Source organism: Protobothrops mucrosquamatus, unplaced genomic scaffold (genome assembly GCF_001527695.2).
Source record: "Protobothrops mucrosquamatus isolate PMUCROS unplaced genomic scaffold, P.Mucros_1.0 scaffold59, whole genome shotgun sequence".
In the NCBI taxonomy this organism is placed as follows: Eukaryota; Metazoa; Chordata; class Lepidosauria; order Squamata; family Viperidae; genus Protobothrops; species Protobothrops mucrosquamatus.
Window position 1 is genome coordinate 774,314 of NW_015386438.1, and position 18,596 is coordinate 792,909.

General features: G+C 40.3%; 1 protein-coding gene across 3 annotated transcripts in view; it reads left to right on the top strand.

Annotated features, from left to right (window-relative positions):
* The first annotated feature begins 3,087 nt into the window (after positions 1 to 3,087).
* PFKP (phosphofructokinase, platelet) overlaps positions 3,088 to 18,596 on the top strand; it is a 57,594-nt gene continuing 42,085 nt past the window's right edge. For all 3 annotated transcript variants that reach the window (XM_015811940.1, XM_015811942.1, XM_015811943.1), the window contains exons 1-3: positions 3,088 to 3,159; positions 13,743 to 13,820; positions 15,307 to 15,496. In XM_015811940.1, the coding sequence (XP_015667426.1) occupies positions 3,088 to 3,159; positions 13,743 to 13,820; positions 15,307 to 15,496 (340 nt within the window). The remainder of the gene's footprint in view (positions 3,160 to 13,742; positions 13,821 to 15,306; positions 15,497 to 18,596) is intronic.

Below are 18,596 nucleotides of genomic sequence, written 5' to 3' on the forward strand. Positions count from 1 at the left end.
TAGATAATGCCACTCACTTGATCATTTTTTTATTCCTTTAAAATTCATCCTAAATCAAATAAGTTTTAACAATATCTTAAAGAATAAAAAGTACACGAACTTTAAAAAGAGGTATCCTCGTTTAAAAAATTATTCACTTCTACCGGAAAACATCCATAGCATTCTTTTTGATGTGGATTGTTGTGTCACCAATTCAGGAACTTTTTCAGTGAGTCGCAGCTGAGTACTATGTTTTACTGCAAGCAGATTAGGGGCCAATCAAGACAAACCACCAACACTTGACAATGGAGAATGTATAAACAGATTCAAATCCACCTACTGTGCTTCTTCTATTTTCCTGAGAGTGTTTCTCACCCATCAGAGACTCTTTACGTTCCCTACGTTCTTTCTCACCTGTGATTGACCTACATTTTTTATTTAATGCTAGGAAGAGGGACCGCTTAGACGAACTAGCTCTTCCTATTTATGCCCCCCATGAATTGCAAGGTAACAAACTCTCTGCTCGAGGCCCAGTTAGATAATTATTTTCTACTTTTGTCTTAACTAGGTGCCCGGTGCCTACCGGATACTTAGCAACACAGCTAATCCTCACTAATATGTAACTTTCCCTTGCTGATGCTTAAACTAAGCAAAACCATTAGGGTGAGGAGAGAGATAGAAGAGTCATAAAGTTTCCCGAAAATGAGTTGATTCCATGGATTGTCCTCCTTGCTCTACTTTGGTTCATGATGTGTACTCTGGGAAGAATCTCTCAGAAACTATAAACATTGGGATTTCTATAATACATTTTTTTTATTTATTTAGAACATTTATATTGCTGCTTACTTACACATGGCGACTCAAGGCAGCTTATATGACATAAAAGTACAACATACAAGAAATGAAAATAAAAGTAGCAAAATAGAAGTAATAAAATAACAACCGCCCACCTTGGTGACAATACACATTCATACCAGCCATTTAATGGGCTCATTTCCACCGGTTCCCCAGGCCCGCTGGCAGAACCACATCTTAAGGGCCTTCCGGAAGAGTGTCAGAGTGGGGGCTAGTCTAATTTCTGCATGGATGATGTTCTAGAGAGAGGGAGCCACCACGGAGAAGGGCCTGTTTCTGGGTCCCGCCACATGTACCTCCTTAGGGTACGGGACCCGCAACATTCCTTGCCTCCCAGCTCTAGTGGGTTGGGTAGATGTAACCTGCAAGAGATGGTCCCTCAGATAACATGGTCCCAAGCCATGAAGAGCTTTAAAGGTGACAACTAGCACTTTGAATTGCATCTGGAAGCAAATTGGCAACCATTGCAGCTCCTGCAGGAGAGATGATACATGTGCACACTGAGATCTGCACAAAACCATGTGGGCCACTGCATTTTGCACTAACTGGAGCTTCCAGATGCTTTTCAAGGTCAGCCCCAAAAAGAGCGTGTTGCAATAATCAAGATGGGGGGTAACTAGGGCATGAGTGATTGTGAATAGGGATTGTTGGTCCAGGAAAGGGCATAACTGGCGCATAACTCACAATTGTGCAAGGCCCTTCTGGCCACGACTACCACCTGTTCTTCAAGTCACTAGTCCAGGATAACCCCTAGATTACGCACAGGGTCTCTTTGGGGCAGTGCCACCCCACCTAAGACCAAAGGTAGCAATTCTCCATGGGTCAAAGAACCCCAAACCCAGAGCCACTCGATCTTCCAGGGTTCAGTTTCAACCCGTTGCTCCCCATCCAAGTCCTAACAGCCTCCAGGCACTGCGAGAGGGAGGTCAGGGCATTGCTTAAGTCACCATAAGCTGAGATATGCAGCTGACTAACATCAGCATATTGATGATATCTCAGTCCATGGTGATGATGATCTCACCCAATGGCTTCATATAGATGTTGAATAGGAGCAGAGAGAGTACCAAGCCCTGAGGGACCCCGCACAGTAGTGGGCGAGGGCTGGATTTCTCGCCTCCTATTAATACTGACCGAGAGTGGCCGCAGAGGAAGGAACTGAACCAGGATAGCATAAAGCCTCCCACTTCTAACCCCGAAGCCGCTCGAGGATGCCATGGTCGATGTTTTTGAAAGCCGCCGGGAGGCCAAGTAGAACAAGGATGGATGCACTGCCTCCATCCTGCTCCAGTGATTATGTCTTCCTCTATATATACCCTCTTCAGTATCCAACCCAAAAATGTTAAAAGCCAGCAACGCCTTCCCACAGAAATGGATAAAGTATAGGTCTGAACCTGAAAATGTCTTCTTTGCACATAATAAAACAGGATCCATTACAGTAATAAGTTGAGGACTACTTGTACAGTTGTACATACAAGTGAATAAATCAAATGTAGGACAAGAAATACCATCTGGTGCAGGGTCACCCAATGAATTGATGGATGAATGGTGATTTGAAGCAGGTTTTTTTTTTTAACATATTTGTCCATACCGAACTATCTGGACCCCTGATTACTTAGTGCAGGGGTCTTCAAAACTCTATAAAACTCTATAAAATATACAGCCTGTTGATTAAGTGTTTAGGTGAGGATCAATCAAGCCAAAGTTGAAGACAATTAATCCTCCTCTTATTCCTGCCTCCCCACTGCCCAGGATTCTTGCTAGGAGGGCTGACTTGGATTTCCTAAAATAATGAAAGATTAGCTAACAGAATGCTATACCACTCAAACACAATTTAACTCTTTGAGGCTGCTTAAAAGAAGCATATTTTGAGGCTTTGGCCCAGGGGTCTTCAAACTTGGCCCTTTTATGACTTGTGGACTTCAACTCCCAGAATTCCTCAGCCAGGAGTTGAAGTCCACAAGTCATAAAAGGGCCAAGTTTGAAGGCCCCTGACTTAGTGGTTGGAGATGGTAATTTTTCTGGCACTTTTGAACTCGACTTTTTTGTTAGATTACTGATGGGCGTATTTGATGGGTGTATTGTTTCAAGAGTTTATTAGTTTCATCTAACTATTCTTTTTAAAAAATAATATTTAATTATTTATTATTTAATTAGTATAATTATGTGATGATTATAAATTTGTGCACTGTCACATACATTTCCAGGTGATGTTAGTTGATAATCATGCCTTTTCCACGTTCTTTTTTTCCAGGTATGAATGCCGCAGTCCGTGCAGTGGTGCGCATGGGGATCTATGTTGAAGCGAAAGTGTATTTTGTCTATGAGGTTAGTATTTACTATTATTCTGCAGAATCTCTGATAATCACCAGAGCCTGAAGAGAAAAATCTAGCAATCAAAATGTAGGATGAGAGAGAATAAACCTGGAAATAATCTTATTATCTAGTCGACCTACAGCCCCACAGATATTTAACATTAGTATTTTTAAAAAAGGAAAATTGAATAGAACATAGAGAAGAAAAGAAAGCAATTTGTTTAGTTATTTAATTATTTGATGTTTGTTTGTTCATTCGTTCAGTCATCTAATTTCTAAAGCTGCCCATTTCACAGAGAAGAGCAACGAAGATGATTAGGGGACTGGAGGCTAAAACATATAAGGAACGGTTGCTAGAATTGGGTACGTCTAGTTTAATGAAGAGAAGGACGAGGGGGGACATGATAGCAGTGTTACAGTATCTCAGGGGCTGCCACAAAGAAGAGGCAGTCAAGCCATTCTCCAAAGCACTGGAAGGCAGGGCAAGAAGCAATGGATGGAAACTAATCAAAGAGAGAAGCAACCTAGAACTAAGGAGAAACTTCCTGACAGTTAGAACAATTAACCAGTGGAACAACCTGCCTTCAGAAGCGGTGAATGCTCCAACACTGGAAGTTTTACAGGAGAGACTGGACAGCCATTTGTCTGAAATGATATAGGGCTTCCTGCCTGAGCAGGGGGTTGGACTAGATGACTCCAACCATTTCCTCTCTTTATTTATTCAAAGATTTCATTCCACACTTCACATATCAGCTCTGAAAGGCAGGCCGGCATAAAATCCAAACAAATCTTGTTGAGCTGATCCATTAAAGTTAATGTGAATCTTAAGCTAGCCACAACATTTTTTAGCCATCTGGAAGAAACTTGAAAAAATGCATATGACCTTGAATGGGATTCCAGAGATATCTCACTTAGTAATCCCGCTCAATTTATCTGAGGCATCTATTTATTAATTTTATTTATTTGGTTTTTATCCCACTTTCATTATTTCTATAAATAAGGTGGCAAACATATTTAATATTCCTTCCTTCTCCTATTTTCCCTACAATAACTCTCTGTTAGAGAGTGACTGGCCCAAAGTCATCCAACTGACTTTCATGCATAGGGTGGGACTAGAACTCCCAGTCTCTTGGTTTTTAGACTAGCACCTTAACTACTACCATGTTTCCCTGAAAGTAAGACCCGGTCTTACTTTCTTTTGGTCTATTTCATTTTTCTCTATTCAGTTCTGTCAATTTAGTCAGGCCTTGGAAAATGGCAAGGAAATAACAGCAACAGGGAGAAAGCAGAGCTGCTTAACTCATTCTTTGCTTCATTCTTTACACAAAAAAGAAATTAGAGCCCAACATATAAAAAAAAAAAACTACTGCAAAAGACAAACTAGAAACAAAAATTAAAATAAGCAAGAAAATGGTAAGAGAACACCTATCCGACCTTGATGAATATAAATCACCAGGACCCGACCGATTACATCCCAGAGTTCTGAAAGAGCTGGCAGATGTTATTATTATTATTATTATTATTATTATTAATTTGATTTATATACCGCCCTTCTCCCGAAGGACTCAGGGCGGTGCACAGCATATTAAAAACAAGTAACAATACAATAAATACCAAAATAAAAAACCCCTCTAAGACCAAATTAAAAGCCAAATATTGGTAGCTGTGTCGTAATTAAAATTATTAAAAATCGTCCCTAACCAAAATCCTCCCTAGGTCAGGCCCGCTTGCTGGAAAAGCCATGTCTTGAGGGCGCGGCGGAAAGTAAGGAGATCCGGAATCATCCGGATCTCGGGGGGTAGTTCGTTCCAGAGGGTGGGGGCACCCACAGAGAAGGCCCTTCCCCTGGGGGTCGCCAGCCGACATTGCTTGGCCGACAGCACCCTGAGGAGACCCACTCTGTGGGAGCGTACCGGTCTGTGGGAGGAGATCTGTGGCAGAAGGCGGTCTCGGAGGTAACCAGGTCCAATGCCATGGAGCGTTTTAAAGGTGGTAACTAACACCTTAAAACGCACCCGGAAGACCACTGGCAGCCAGTGCAGCTCGCGCAAGAGCGGTGTCACATGGGAGTAACGAGTNTCCCGGTCCAGAAAAGGCCGCAACTGGTGGATCAGGCGAACCTGATAAAACGCCCCCCTGGTCACGGCCGACAAATGATCTTCTAATGTCAGCCGTGGATCCAGGAGGACACCCAAGTTGCGTGCCCTCTCCGAGGGGGCCAGAGTTTCGCCCCCTATAGTCAGCGATGGAGTCAGCTGACTATGCCGAGGCGCCGGCAGCCACAGCCACTCGGTCTTGGAAGGGTTGAGCCTGAGTCTGTTCCTCCCCATCCAGACCCGTACGGCCTCCAGGCAACGGGTCATCACGTCAAGGGCATCGTTGGGGTGGCCTGTTATCTCAGAACCATTGCACCACATCTTTCAAAAATCCTGGAGCACCTGGGAAGTACCTGAGGATTGGAAAAGGGCTGATGTGGTTCCCATCTTCAAGAAAGGAAGAAAAAAAAAAGACCCAGGAAACTACAGACCAATCAGTTTAACATCAAGACCTGGGAAGATCCTGGAAAAGATAATTAAAAAACAGATCTGCAAACAACTAGCAGCGAACAAAGTTATAACTAGTAATGAGCATGGGTTTGTTAAAAACAGATCATGCCAAACCAATCTTATTTCATTCTTTGATAAAGTGACTAAATTAGTAGACCAGCGAAACGCAGTGGACAGTGGGTGTAGTATACTTAGATTTCAGTGAGGCATTTGACAAAGTAGACTATAACTTCGTTCTTGGTAAGCTAGAAAAAGATGAATAGACAACATCACCATCAGATGGATCTGTAGCTGGCTGACAAACCATATTCAACGAGTAGTCCTCAGTGGTATTACATCCACATGGAGATAAGTAAGCAGTGAAGTACCACAAGGCTCTGTCTTAGGCACAGTACTCTTCAGTATCTTTATAAATGACTTAGATGAGAGAATAGAAGGGGAACTCATCTAATTTTCAGATGACACCAAACTGGCAGGAATAGCCAACACCCCAAAAGACAAGCTCAGGATCCAAAAAGATCTTGGCAAACTTGAACAATTGGCCCTATTCAATAAAATGAATTTTAATGTGAAGAAAAGGAAAGTTTTACATTTAGGCAGGAAAAACCAGGGCTTTTTTTCTCATAGAACGCCCAGAATGGAGTTCTGGCACCTTTTTTGGATGGAACCTTGTAGGGTAGGCAAGGCGGGTTGTATGATGTGTGTGAGTTCTGGCATCTTTTTTTTTTTTATATAGAAAAAAAGCACTGGGAAAAACTAAAGGTATAAGTACAGATAAGGTGAGAACTGGCTCAAAAACAGTAACTGGGAGAGGGACCTTGGAGTCCTAGTGGATGATCAATTGACTATGAGCCAGCAGTGTGCAGCAGCAGCCAAAAAAGCTAATACAATCCTGGGTTGTAAAAACCAGAGGCATGGAATCAAGATAACATGAAGTATTAGTACCGCTTTATAAAACCCTAGTAAGACCACACCTAGAATACTGCAATCAGTTTTGGTCACCATACTACTAAAAAGATGTTGAGACTTTCTCTGAAAAAAATTCAGAGAAGAGCAACTAAGATGATCAAAGGCCTGGAGACTAAAACATATGGAGAACAACTGCAGGTTTGGGTAGTCTAATGAAAATAAGAAATAGGGGAGACATGATAGCAGTATTCCAGTATTTGAGGGGCTGCCAAAAAGAAGAGAGGGTCAAATTATTCTCCAAAGCACCAGAGGGCAGGACAAGAAACAGTGGTTGGAAACTGATCAAAGAGAGAAGCAACCTGGAATTAAGGAGAAACTTCCTAACAGTGAGGACAATTAACCAGTTGAACCGCTTGCCTCCAGAAATCGTGGGGGCTCCATCACTGGAGATTTTTAAGAAGAGACTGGACAGTCACTTGTCTGAAATGGTATAGGTTCTCCTGCTTGAGCAGGACGCTGGACTAGAAGACCTCCAAGGTCCCTTCCAGCTCCTATTCTACTCTACTCTACTCTACTCTACTCTACTCTACTCTACTCTACTCTACTCTACTCTACTCTACTCTACTCTACTCTACTCTACTCTACTCTATTCCACTCCACTCCACTCCACTCCACTCCACGATCCTTGGACAGATTAGTGATGATTCAAATATTTCTGGTATCTTCTGGCTTTGCAAAATCTCAACTTTCTTGCAGATAGGGAAAAAGCTGAATACAGGTTGACTGATTCACTTTCGGACACATTGATATGAGTGATTGGTTGATATATTTCTTCATCTCTGTCAACTTTGCCTTTCAAATTACCTGGATGAATGCTATATACTACTGTCTGCATCTAACTCTTCTGCTAGAGTATTTTAAGGAGGCTCTAATGATGGAAGAAAAAAGAAAGAAAGAAATAGTATTTATTCTATTGCTTTAGTTTTATTTGGTTTGCTCTCTTTTTTGTGATATTTTATCTTTTCTGCAATAAGTACCTTTTTATTTTTATCATTCCTTAAAGTTTGGCCTTTTTTTCTCATTTCTAATGTAGTCTCTGTGGTTTGCAGGTTTTTTTTTAGCTTTTTGCACTTCCTCCTTTCATTTCCTTTTATCGTCCCTAACTTCTTCACATAAAAATAATTATATTCCTCTATTTTATTTTCACCTACTCTCTGTTCTGCTATATGTTGGGACTTCTTCATTGCAAGTAAATTTGCCTCAATGAGCTTCCTATTAGAATATTAGGTATAATGCAGAATAAATTTCTTGGTATCATTGTATATTCTATGCATAACAGTGATAACCAAACTTGGATTCTCAAACCTCTTTATTTCAGTTGTTACGAAGTAATTTGAAAGTTTGCCATTCCCCGACTTTGCCAATGAATCAGCTCTCCATTGAAGGACAGTGAATCCTTTGATCTTTAACAAGAGCTTTCTTGTTGAAGAACTTTTGAGAGCTCTTAAGTAGAAATTGGACATTTCCAGTATTGGTTCAGCACAGCTTCTCCCAAAATATTTTTTGAATGATCCCGTGCTGTCTTTTCCTCATCTCTGCTCTCTCTGCATTAAAAAAAATATGTGGGGAAAAATATTTAAAATTATTGCAATGAAAAAGCCTGAAAGTATTTAGTGGGCACTTCCCACAATTAATGTCCTCTTAAAGATCTACCTCACTGTTGTTGTTTTTCTTATTCTGCTCCCAAATGACGCACTCCAGGCCTTTTCCTTTTTGTAGTCGGCAGTTGAATTTTTAATTGAATCTTAATATATGTGAAATCAAAACTTGCCTTCTTTGAATCAAGCTGGAGCTTTGCTGATTCATACACCCTTGGGACATAGTCTGCCAAATGGCCTGTTTGCAGTGTGTTACGTGCATATTATTGGGAGAAAGTGGCTGAACTAAATGCCTGTATGTAGTACTCTCCCTAAAATTCTGCAGGCTAAAAGAGATCTCTTGCGTGCCCAATGCAGCTCAGAATTAAATTAAGAGCCACTTCCCACCCTACCTGAAATGTTCCTGAGCTAATAAAATATTCTGTGATCATATTTTTATCAGAATAGATGAGCACTGGCCCTGCCCAAGTCCTGCCCATTCATTGTCCATCTAGTCCAGGGGTAGTCAATCTTGGCTCTTTTATGACTCGTGGACTTCAATTCCCAGAATTCCTGAGCCAGCAGGAATTCTGGGAGTTGAAGTCCACGAGTCATAAAAGAGCCAAGGTTGACTACCCCTGAATTCTAGTCCTTTGCGCCTTCCTTCCTGCTTAATATTTTTATACTTTTTACTGTAATTCTTTTATCGAAGAACAGCTCTGCAAATCCTTGCTGTGTTTCTCAATCCTTTGTGTTATTGCCAGGGCAACTGGCTATTTGTTCAGTACAGCATGATAGAGCTGAAAGTTTTTCTTCAGTTCACAACTTTTGAGCAGTTTTGCTTAAGAGGAGCAGACTTTTTATTGGTTTCTTTTCCATTTTCTCCTCACTTACTTCAAAATGAAGAAGTAATGGAGGCAAGGCTGTTCATTGTCAGCCCTGATTTAAGAACTGAGGAGGTTCTTGGCTAGTTCTCCCCGATTAACAGTGGAAAGTTTGGGTGAGGTTTGCTGTTTCATTATCGAGACAGCATGGAATTGAAGAGAAGGGGAGATCCGTTAAAGTGCCTGGTATACCAGTGGATAGTGTTTACATTGATATTTGTAGCTCAGGGTTAAACTATGTGGTCCTTGGTACTCCCTGGGCTTGGTGGTTTTCTTGCAGACATTTTATTAACCAACTAGCTGTACCCGGCCACGCGTTGCTGTGGCTCAGTCTGGTTAAATGGAAAAGAAAGAAAAGAGAAAGCGCACGTTTGTGTCACAGGTGTGACATCTATATAATAGTAGGTATATAAAAACACGCACGTATTTGAATGCAACGTTGTGTCAAAATTTCAAAGCAATCGGTGAAGAACTTTCGGAGATTTAAGATTTTGAACAAACGAACATTTACATTTTTATTTATATAGATTACGTAATATCATCAATGCTAGTGGTGTTACTAGTTTGGAAATGAAACTGCAAGAAAACCACCAAGCTCAGAGAGCACCAAGGACCTCACAGTGTTTAGATGTCTTCTCTCTTATTTGTATTGAAAAATTGACTGATCGTGGTTTTGGCAAATTTGTGGACTGAGGCCATAACTTTACCTGTCCAAAATGTTAATCTGTGGTTGAAATCATTTCATCCTTATTTTGCTTCAGAATGACCCCAAACACAACAGAAACATATTTGATTTGCATTTGTGTATACTCACAATTGCACCTCACAATTTCAAAGTTGATCCTGACTGGACGGTAGAGAATTTCATGTTGTACAGGCAGTCCTTGACTTCAGACCACAATTGAGCCCAACATTTCAGTTGTTAAGTGAGACATTTGTTAAGTGAGTTTTGCCCCCTTTTACAACCTTTCTTGTCACAGTTGTTAGGTCCATCACTTCAGTTGTTAAGTTAGTAACACGGTTGTTAAGTGAATCTGGCTTCCCCATTGACTTTCCTTGTCACAAAAGATAAGCAACGGTCATAACTATGAATCAAGCACCTGAATTTTGATCTCATAATCATGGGGATGCTGCAAAGGTCGTAACTATGAAAAGTGGTCATAAGTCACTTTTTTCCAGTGCTGTCGTAACTTTGAACAATCACTAAACAAATGGTTGTAAATTGAGAAATACTTGTACTCTGAAAGTCACTGTTGGCTGAGAATCATAGAAGGTGTGATACACCCATCTACACCCATTTAGAGAATGTCACTTAGAAGGAAGCTGATGTAATTGTCCACTAAAATCTCAGCTTGGGTTTACTATGCAATACAGTGCAATCTAATCCAGGTTAATTGTTGCTTTTGTTTTTCTGCCAGATAGGACAGATGATGGTGCTGGAATTGTTTTATATGTTTGGGGTAGTGAGTGAGTGCTAAGTCCCTCATCTTTATTCAGCTAATGGCTTCTCCCTCTCTTCTCCCACCCTCACCCCTCTGCTACAGTTTGACATATTTTCCCAAGCAATTATATGTGCTCTGAGGTTGTGGGAAAGTGGAACCCCCCCCCCCCTTTGTCAGCCAAACTGCTATTCTGATAGCTCTTTTGTGTCTGCTCTCGGTCAGTGCAATGCATGCTAAGTTTGGTATTTAGCAAGCAGAACTCAGCATGGATATCTTTCTTCCAGTAAAAGATTGTGTTATCGCTCTGATTCCAGTGCTTTAAGATACCAAAGTGTGTCATAGAAAACAGGCCTTTATTCCTAACAGCCTTGCCCAGCTTGTAGCCTGAGACTGAAGTTCCTAGAATTGATAGCTGGAATTTTTGAATGGGAAGACTGGAAGCTCAGTTGGATCCCAGCTCAGTTGGAAAGGATGAAATTGGAGAACAGTGGCTAGAAGTCAGCTGAAATGGCACTTTTCTGCTGTGAATACTTTTTCTGAAAGTTAGATTTAGACAACTATATGTGAGAAAAAGGAGGGCTTTTGAAATGGTAGTTAACCCTGTGATGAAGCTGTCCGTGGTCAAAGCATCTCAGGAAACTGCAAGGCTGAAAACATATTCCTCTTATTTTACTCTCTCCATCACACCTGGGCAACTTCCCTGTTCTCAGTGACTCAATAGTACCTGATTTTCTATGGCAATTTCCCAACCATATTGCTGTGTCCCAAAGCTGATTTACGATGGTTTATTTTAGGCAGCAGCACTTAGATTGTATTACATTTGATTAATGAGTTAGTAGATTGTTAACCTTTAACCTTAAAAAGGTTCAAACATATCCATCTTTCTTCTGGATAGATCCCATGTTTCCCTCGCCTCTTTTAAACCCCTGGGAAAGTAGGGGACGGTGATTTATTTATATTTTTAAATAAGTGATTTGGCAAGGAAAGCCCAATAGAACAGTTAATCCTATGTTGTAAAGCTATATGCATCTCTTCAAGCAATACAAGTAGTCCTTGGAATTAAGCCCAAAATTTCTGTTGCTAAGCAAAACAGTTATTGAGTTTTGCTCCATTTTATGACATTTTGTGACACGGTTGTTAAGTGAATCACTGCAGTTGTTAAGTCAGCAACACGGTTATTAAGTGAATCTGGCTTCCCCATTGACTTGGCTTGTCAGAAGGTCGCAAAAGGTGATCACATGACCCTGGGGCACAGCAATCGTCATAAATGTTGCCAAGCAACCGGATTTTAATCGTGTGACATGGGGATATTGCAACAGTCATTCAGTGTGAAAAACAGTCATGCGTCTCTTTTTTCAGTCCTGCTGTAACTTCAAATGGTACTTAACAAATGGTTGTAAGTCAAGGATTACCTGTACTTTATTAAATGTGCCAGCTCTCCATTAAATAGGGTGTACCCAGGTGATGTTAGAAACATCTGAGCTTCAAATTCAGAAGTTTTAATGCTATTTGATTTTGGGAAAGGAGCTGAAGGTTAAGGCATTATGACTAACACAGAGGTGCAGATGTTAAAATGCTCTTTCCCCCATTTCAGAACATAAGGTAGAGACCAAAAAAACAAATGCCTCTTGAGGAACAGGCTCTAATGATTTTGGTTCACCTCGATTGTTTCATTAACTGGAAAAAAAAGGAATAAGAGATATCGTGCCCTGTAATGCATGATTTTTGATGTCAAGGAGAAGTCATTGTACATACTGGAACATAATTGGACAAATTGTTACTGTAATATAGAAGCTTCTTAGCAAAGGACAGATGATTCCCCATTCCATATCTATATCTTGAGTACAATGGCAATATAATATAATAGAATGGAGTGGAGTGAAATGAAATGGAATGGAATGGAATAGAATAGGAATAGGAATAGGAATAGGAATAGGAATAGGAATAGGAATAGGAATAGGAATAGGAATAGGAATAGGAATAGGAACAGGACAGAATACAGTAACAGAATTGGAAGGGACCTTGGGGGTCTTCTAGTTCAACCCTTCTCAAGTGAGAAGACCCTATACCGTTTCAGACAAATGGCTGTCTGAAATCTCTTCTTAAAAACCCCAAATGAGAAGCACCCACAACTTCTGAAGGCAAGCTGCTCCACTGATTAATTGTTTTCACTGCCAGGAAATTTCTCCTTTGTTCTAGGTCGTACTGATCACATGGCGTCTGTCTACAGTAGAGCATAAATATGCAAGTGGATAATGTAACAAAATCTGCCTATCTTGGCCTGATATTAGGCATTCCTGGGGTTACCCAGGCAAGGCATACATGCCGGATGTCTAGTTTGCAAATACAGGTTTAATAATAAAAGTCACATTTTTCTTCCATGATTACACTTGCCCCTAATCTTACTCTATTCCATCTTTCTCTGTTGAGTTATATGAATTCCTGCTCTTTAGTAGTTACAGACTTACGGCTAAAATGGGAAACCTGTTGCAACATTTCCTGCTTTACATAAGATTCTATCAGTGTTGGTAGACATTTGGCATTTAATTTAGAATGTTGGTGAGTGCAAGCATGCACGCACACACAAACACACTTCAAATATTTTATGTAACACAGCATGTAGCTGCCTGCCTGTACCACTGGGAGCCCTAGATACAACCTTAATGTTGGCATTTTGTCTCCTAGTAACAGGCCAAAGCTCTTCTAATGAGCTGCAGTTGCCCAGTTAAATTAGTAGTTTCAGGGATCGGAACTTCAGTATAAGCACTGAAGATTTTATTAATGTTTGCACTGTTTAATACTATTGATTATGTTAGCTTTTAATAAAAGAAAACCAAAAATGTTAGGCTTAACCCTGCTGACAGCAATGGATGTGTCCACGTAGGTTTTTTTTGGCAATGATACAATTAACCTATAGCAGCTATGCAATAGAAGTCTGATCCTGCCTAGTGCTTTTCAAGATGAGTCAAAGATGGTTGAACGTGATTGACAGCAAAGGAAATTCACAGTTCTCTGAGATTTTTCCTGTTCATGTACTTGCTTGCATTTCTAGAGTGTAATCTTAAAATTTCATTATCTGGGGGGGGGGGGAAGTTCTCCTTGCGTGTTTTATATATTCTCTCCCTCTTCCTCCTTCCTTCCCTCCCTCTCTCTCATATAAACTGTTTTTCCCCCACAGGGATACCAAGGTATGGTTGATGGGGGTGAAAATATTGTTGAAGTTACATGGGAGAGTGTTTCAAGTATCCTCCAAGTGGTAGGTACCAAATTAAGGAGAATGTTAATAAGATATTTACCTGATAATGTACTAAATCATTCCCAAAAGACTGAAGCTAGAGATAAAGTAATGTACATATTTGAATGATCAAGAAGACTAATTGACTCAAAGGTGCTTTTTCAAAAGGCAATTGGACTGTTTTTTCCATGAGGAAGAAGGAGAAGGAGAAGGAGAAGGAGAGGAGGAGGAGGAGGAAGAAGAAGAAGAAGAAGAAGAAGAAGAAGAAGAAGAAGAAGAAGAAGAAGAAGAAGAAGAAGAAGAAGAAGAAGAAAAACTATAGAAGTAGTATTACTACTACTACTACTACTAGTAGTAGTAATAGTAATAGTAATAGTAGTTTTGCTTCTCACCCAAGAAGCTTTATTGGTTGAATTAATGAAGCTTCTTGGATGAGAAGCAAAACTTTTTCTTCTTCCTCCTCCTCAAAGAACGAGTAGTCCCGTTGCTTTTTGAAAAGGAATCTTTGAGGCAACCATGACCTGGATGACTGAGAATCTTCATAGATATTAAGACTTACTGACATTCTTGTTTTTTGCTACTCTCCAGTTTTTCCAGTGTGCTTGCACCAGAAGCTGTGCACCAAGTCTTGAGTCTGGTGTTTTTGTATGCTGCTTTTCATTTGTCTAGTCATGGGACCCATTACAAAGCTTTGTTATGCTGGTTTTTTTTTTATAAACTGCTTTTGGATTGAGGGTGCTGCTGTTGAATATCAGTTCCATGGCTCTTTTCTGCCTACTGAGGAATCAGTACAATATCTTGAAAAACTGCAATGTTTTCAACTTATATAACTATTTTCTTTTGTGCTGGTATAGTGTTTGATTGATTATGGACCATCAAGTTGGTGTTGACTCTTAATAACCACATGGATATATTTTCTCCATGATGATCTGTCCCTAACCTGGTCTTTCAGGTCTTCCAACAGTGCAAACAAATTTTGTTTCACCTCTATGGGCAGGTGACAGCACAATACCTGTGATTAAGCATTTGATAAAAGGAAATGGCCATATTGCAATCATACACAATACAGATTCTCTGTTTCACAAGATTTGGCCAGCACTCAAATTTCCTCCTGCCTCTTTAATCTTACTGTGTTTACACATCTACAGGACATTCTGAGGGTGTGGTAGAAGAGAATAGTAAGTTCAACAAAGCCAGGAAAGTGGAACAACAGCAGATATTTTCATTTTTGAAAATAGAAATTCCACGTAGCTTTGTAATATACGTGTGATATGGATTAAGATGAGTGCCATGCCTGGCTATTGTGGGAGGTGTAATTTCTGCATCTTTGGAGGGAGGGTGCTAGTTGTGAAAGGCTATCACACATATTGTAAGCAACTTTTATTATCTGCCTATATTTAGTAATATAAAGATTTTTTTTTTCCTATTCCAATGGGCTTATGGATGATTTACGGGCACTGAAACGAGATCTATTTTTCTCAGCTGCACTTTTCCTTCTGTCTTTTAGGGGGGAACTGTTATTGGCAGCGCTCGCTGTAAAGCTTTTCGGACTCGCGAAGGCCGTTTGAAAGCAGCCTGCAATCTGGTGAAGCGAGGAATCACAAACCTTTGTGTGATTGGGGGAGATGGCAGCTTAACCGGTGCTAATCTCTTTCGGGGAGAGTGGAATGGCCTGTTAGAGGAGTTGGCAAGAAATGGTAGGTTATCTTGTGGCTGTCAAAGCACTGAATCACCAATGTATGCCACAAGAACACCTCTAGGTAGTGATCAACTTACAAGTGGTTACTTAGCAACCGTTTGGAATTCTAATGGGGCTACTTGGGGGGGTACTTACAACCTGGATTTGATGTCCTCATATTCTCACGGCCCACCCACTGATCACATGACTGCACTTCAGTGCTTGGCCTCTGGACTGCATTTACGGCCATTTGCAGTGTCCTGCAGTCACATGTCCACATTTTATGGTGGTTTTCCTGAAAAGTGGCATTCATTTTCAATTTTTGGCAAAATCACACCCATAGCAAACCATTGGCTTGCTTAATGACTGTTGCATTCGTGCTTTACGACCACCATGTTTGCTTAGCCACCACCTGCAAAAAAGATTGTGAAATCAGGTTGGCCCCATGACTGCGTTGCTTTATAGCCATGAGTGATGATTGTGATAGACAGGCTCCATTATGGTCATAATTCAAGGATTACCTGCATTTTCCATACTATTACTTCATTTCCCAAAGTGCTGATACTGTCCAATCATGAGAATCTAGCAGTGGTTCCTAAGCTCCATATTTTCAACCCAAGTTGTGACTTAAAGCAATTTAAACTAGTGACAGCTGGTATATCTAGTCAGTATAGAACAGATATCCTAAGAAGATTCCTTCCTTGGTGGTTGGAGACCCGGTTTGTTTGCAGAAGATCCCAAATTCAGCTGTTTGGAATTCAGGCATATTCTGAGTCTGGAAAACGAAGACAATGGATAAGGTGGAGGGAATGAAAAAGTTGGACTCTGGAAGCATCCCTGTGGAATGCTTTGAGCCATCATCCTATGCCAGATTGGGTCTCCTGGTCTTTCACATGAATGAATAATGAAAAACCTTTTGGTATTGCACGAATACATAGCAGCATGACAGGATGAAACAATTAGATTTGCAGATGTCATTGTAACAAATGACAGAGTTGGAAGGGACCTTGAAGGTCTTCTAGTTCAATCCCCTGCTATACAATTCCAGTCTCTTTTGGAAAGACTCCAATGATGGAGCACCCACAACTTCCGAAGGCAAGTCATTCCATTGATTAATTGTTCTAGCTGTGTATATGAAGCTATGTGAGGCTGAGCAATTGTGTTAATTGTGTCTATCACGCAGAGAGATTCACAAATAGGATCCCAACACCGTTGGGCATAGAGTTGCTATGTACCCACTTAAGAGTAAGTGTAACTGCAAACTTACATGTTTCTTTTAGTGTTGGTAATCTTTGTTCCCCCTTGGGGAAATACATCAGTTTTCTTGTGGTCTTTAAGTTTTTTTGTTTACAGATCACAACTATATTTCCAGAGATTATCTCCTGCTTGGGTATTTTTATCAGTTTTATCAGTTCCGATTTTCAGCTATCTTGCTGACCTCATTTCTCTACATAGTTTCTTTGTCTGCAATATTATGAATTCTTTCTGGGCTTTAATTTTACCTCCTGTTAATTTTTCTCATCCTCCATTTCTGTGCTGAAATGCTTCACGGCATTTCAATTTCACTGGAAATAATTAGTGGTCAGTCTATCTATCTATCTATCTATCTATCTATCTATCTATCTATCTATCTATCTATCTATCTATCTATCTATCTATCTATCTATCTATCTATCTATCTATCTATCTATCTATCTATCTAATCATATTTTAGAACTTCCCATCCCCCTCACAGAGGGATTCTGTGCTCTTAAAAGGTGATGAAGTTAATTGATATCCTTTATAAACCACAATTCCGGTATGAGCCACAGACATAGGTGCTTCAAATGGGTCGCTCTTGTCAGAACAGCATGCAATTTGTCCCTGAATTGCCTGGCTGAAGGCATATGCAGTAAACTGTACTAGCATTGTCTTGATGTCTTGCTTTTGTTTGCTTTTATGAATGAATAGATTCATTGATAATGAAGCACGTCTTGCAAATGAGGCAAAGAAGTAAGTGGCCAACAGTGTGGTCAACATACTGTGTACTAGTGCTCGTAACACAATCACTTTTACTTACTCAGCTCCTGTTATTTGCTTCTCTGATATTGCTGCTTGGGTACTTTGCAGTCATTTTAAATTCCTTTTATGCACATTTTTCATGCATCTTCCTGCAATATTTTCTTTATCCATTGATAAACGATTCATCATCCACCCTGGTGAATAGATACATAGCTTTGACTTTTATCTCTTTCTCTTTTCACTCCCCCTCACCCCCTCATTGTTTTTCAATCCATTGCCAAGTCTGATCACTTCCAACATTGCACGAAGTCATCCCTTCCATCTTTCACTGGTCCATGCTTTCCTCATTTGTTGCAGTTTTCTTCTGTCCGGGCTTCTGTTGTCACTGGTCTCTAATTCCATTCTGTTCTATTCCATTCCATTCCATTCCAATCTTCTTGTCCTCTGATCGCTTGTGTCAATCTCTTTATTACATGTAGTTGATCCCCAGCATCTTATCTGTGAAATCTTTAGATGAACTAATCTCCCCACTTTATTTGTTAGCCAAACAAAGTCAGTGTACCTGATCTATTTATCCCTGCCTCCACTTCCTCTTTTTTTTTTGAGTTCTTTTTCCAGTGTCAGATCTGGAGGGGACTGTAGGTTTCCTGTTGTGGATCCCTCCTTTTATATCAATAACCAATTGAAGCTGGACAAAGACGGATTAGTTTGGATTGCTTTTTCAGATCTAGGGTTGGCCTAAAGGACCCCTTTCAATTCATGTATTTTAGGAACTGATTCCTTTTCTTGAGTGAAAATAGTCACCTTCTAATCTAGGAGAAGCAAGGAAAAATGTAAATACAGTAGGTCAAGAGGATGAATTAGAGCCAGTAATTTTATCCTTTAGAGGATTTGAGAGGCAGCCTCAGTATCAGAACTCTTCAGTTCAAAGAAGGATGGAGAGCATGACATGAACTGGCTACTTTTGCTGTTATTTTTAGCTGACTTCTATTTTTGGGATGGATGTTAAGAAATGGGGAAGCTGAACGCTTGATACTGGAACCATCATAAACATATCTAACACCCAGAGCCCACAAAATGTCTCAAAGCTTGTTCTTGTGCACATGAAACTGTCCAGT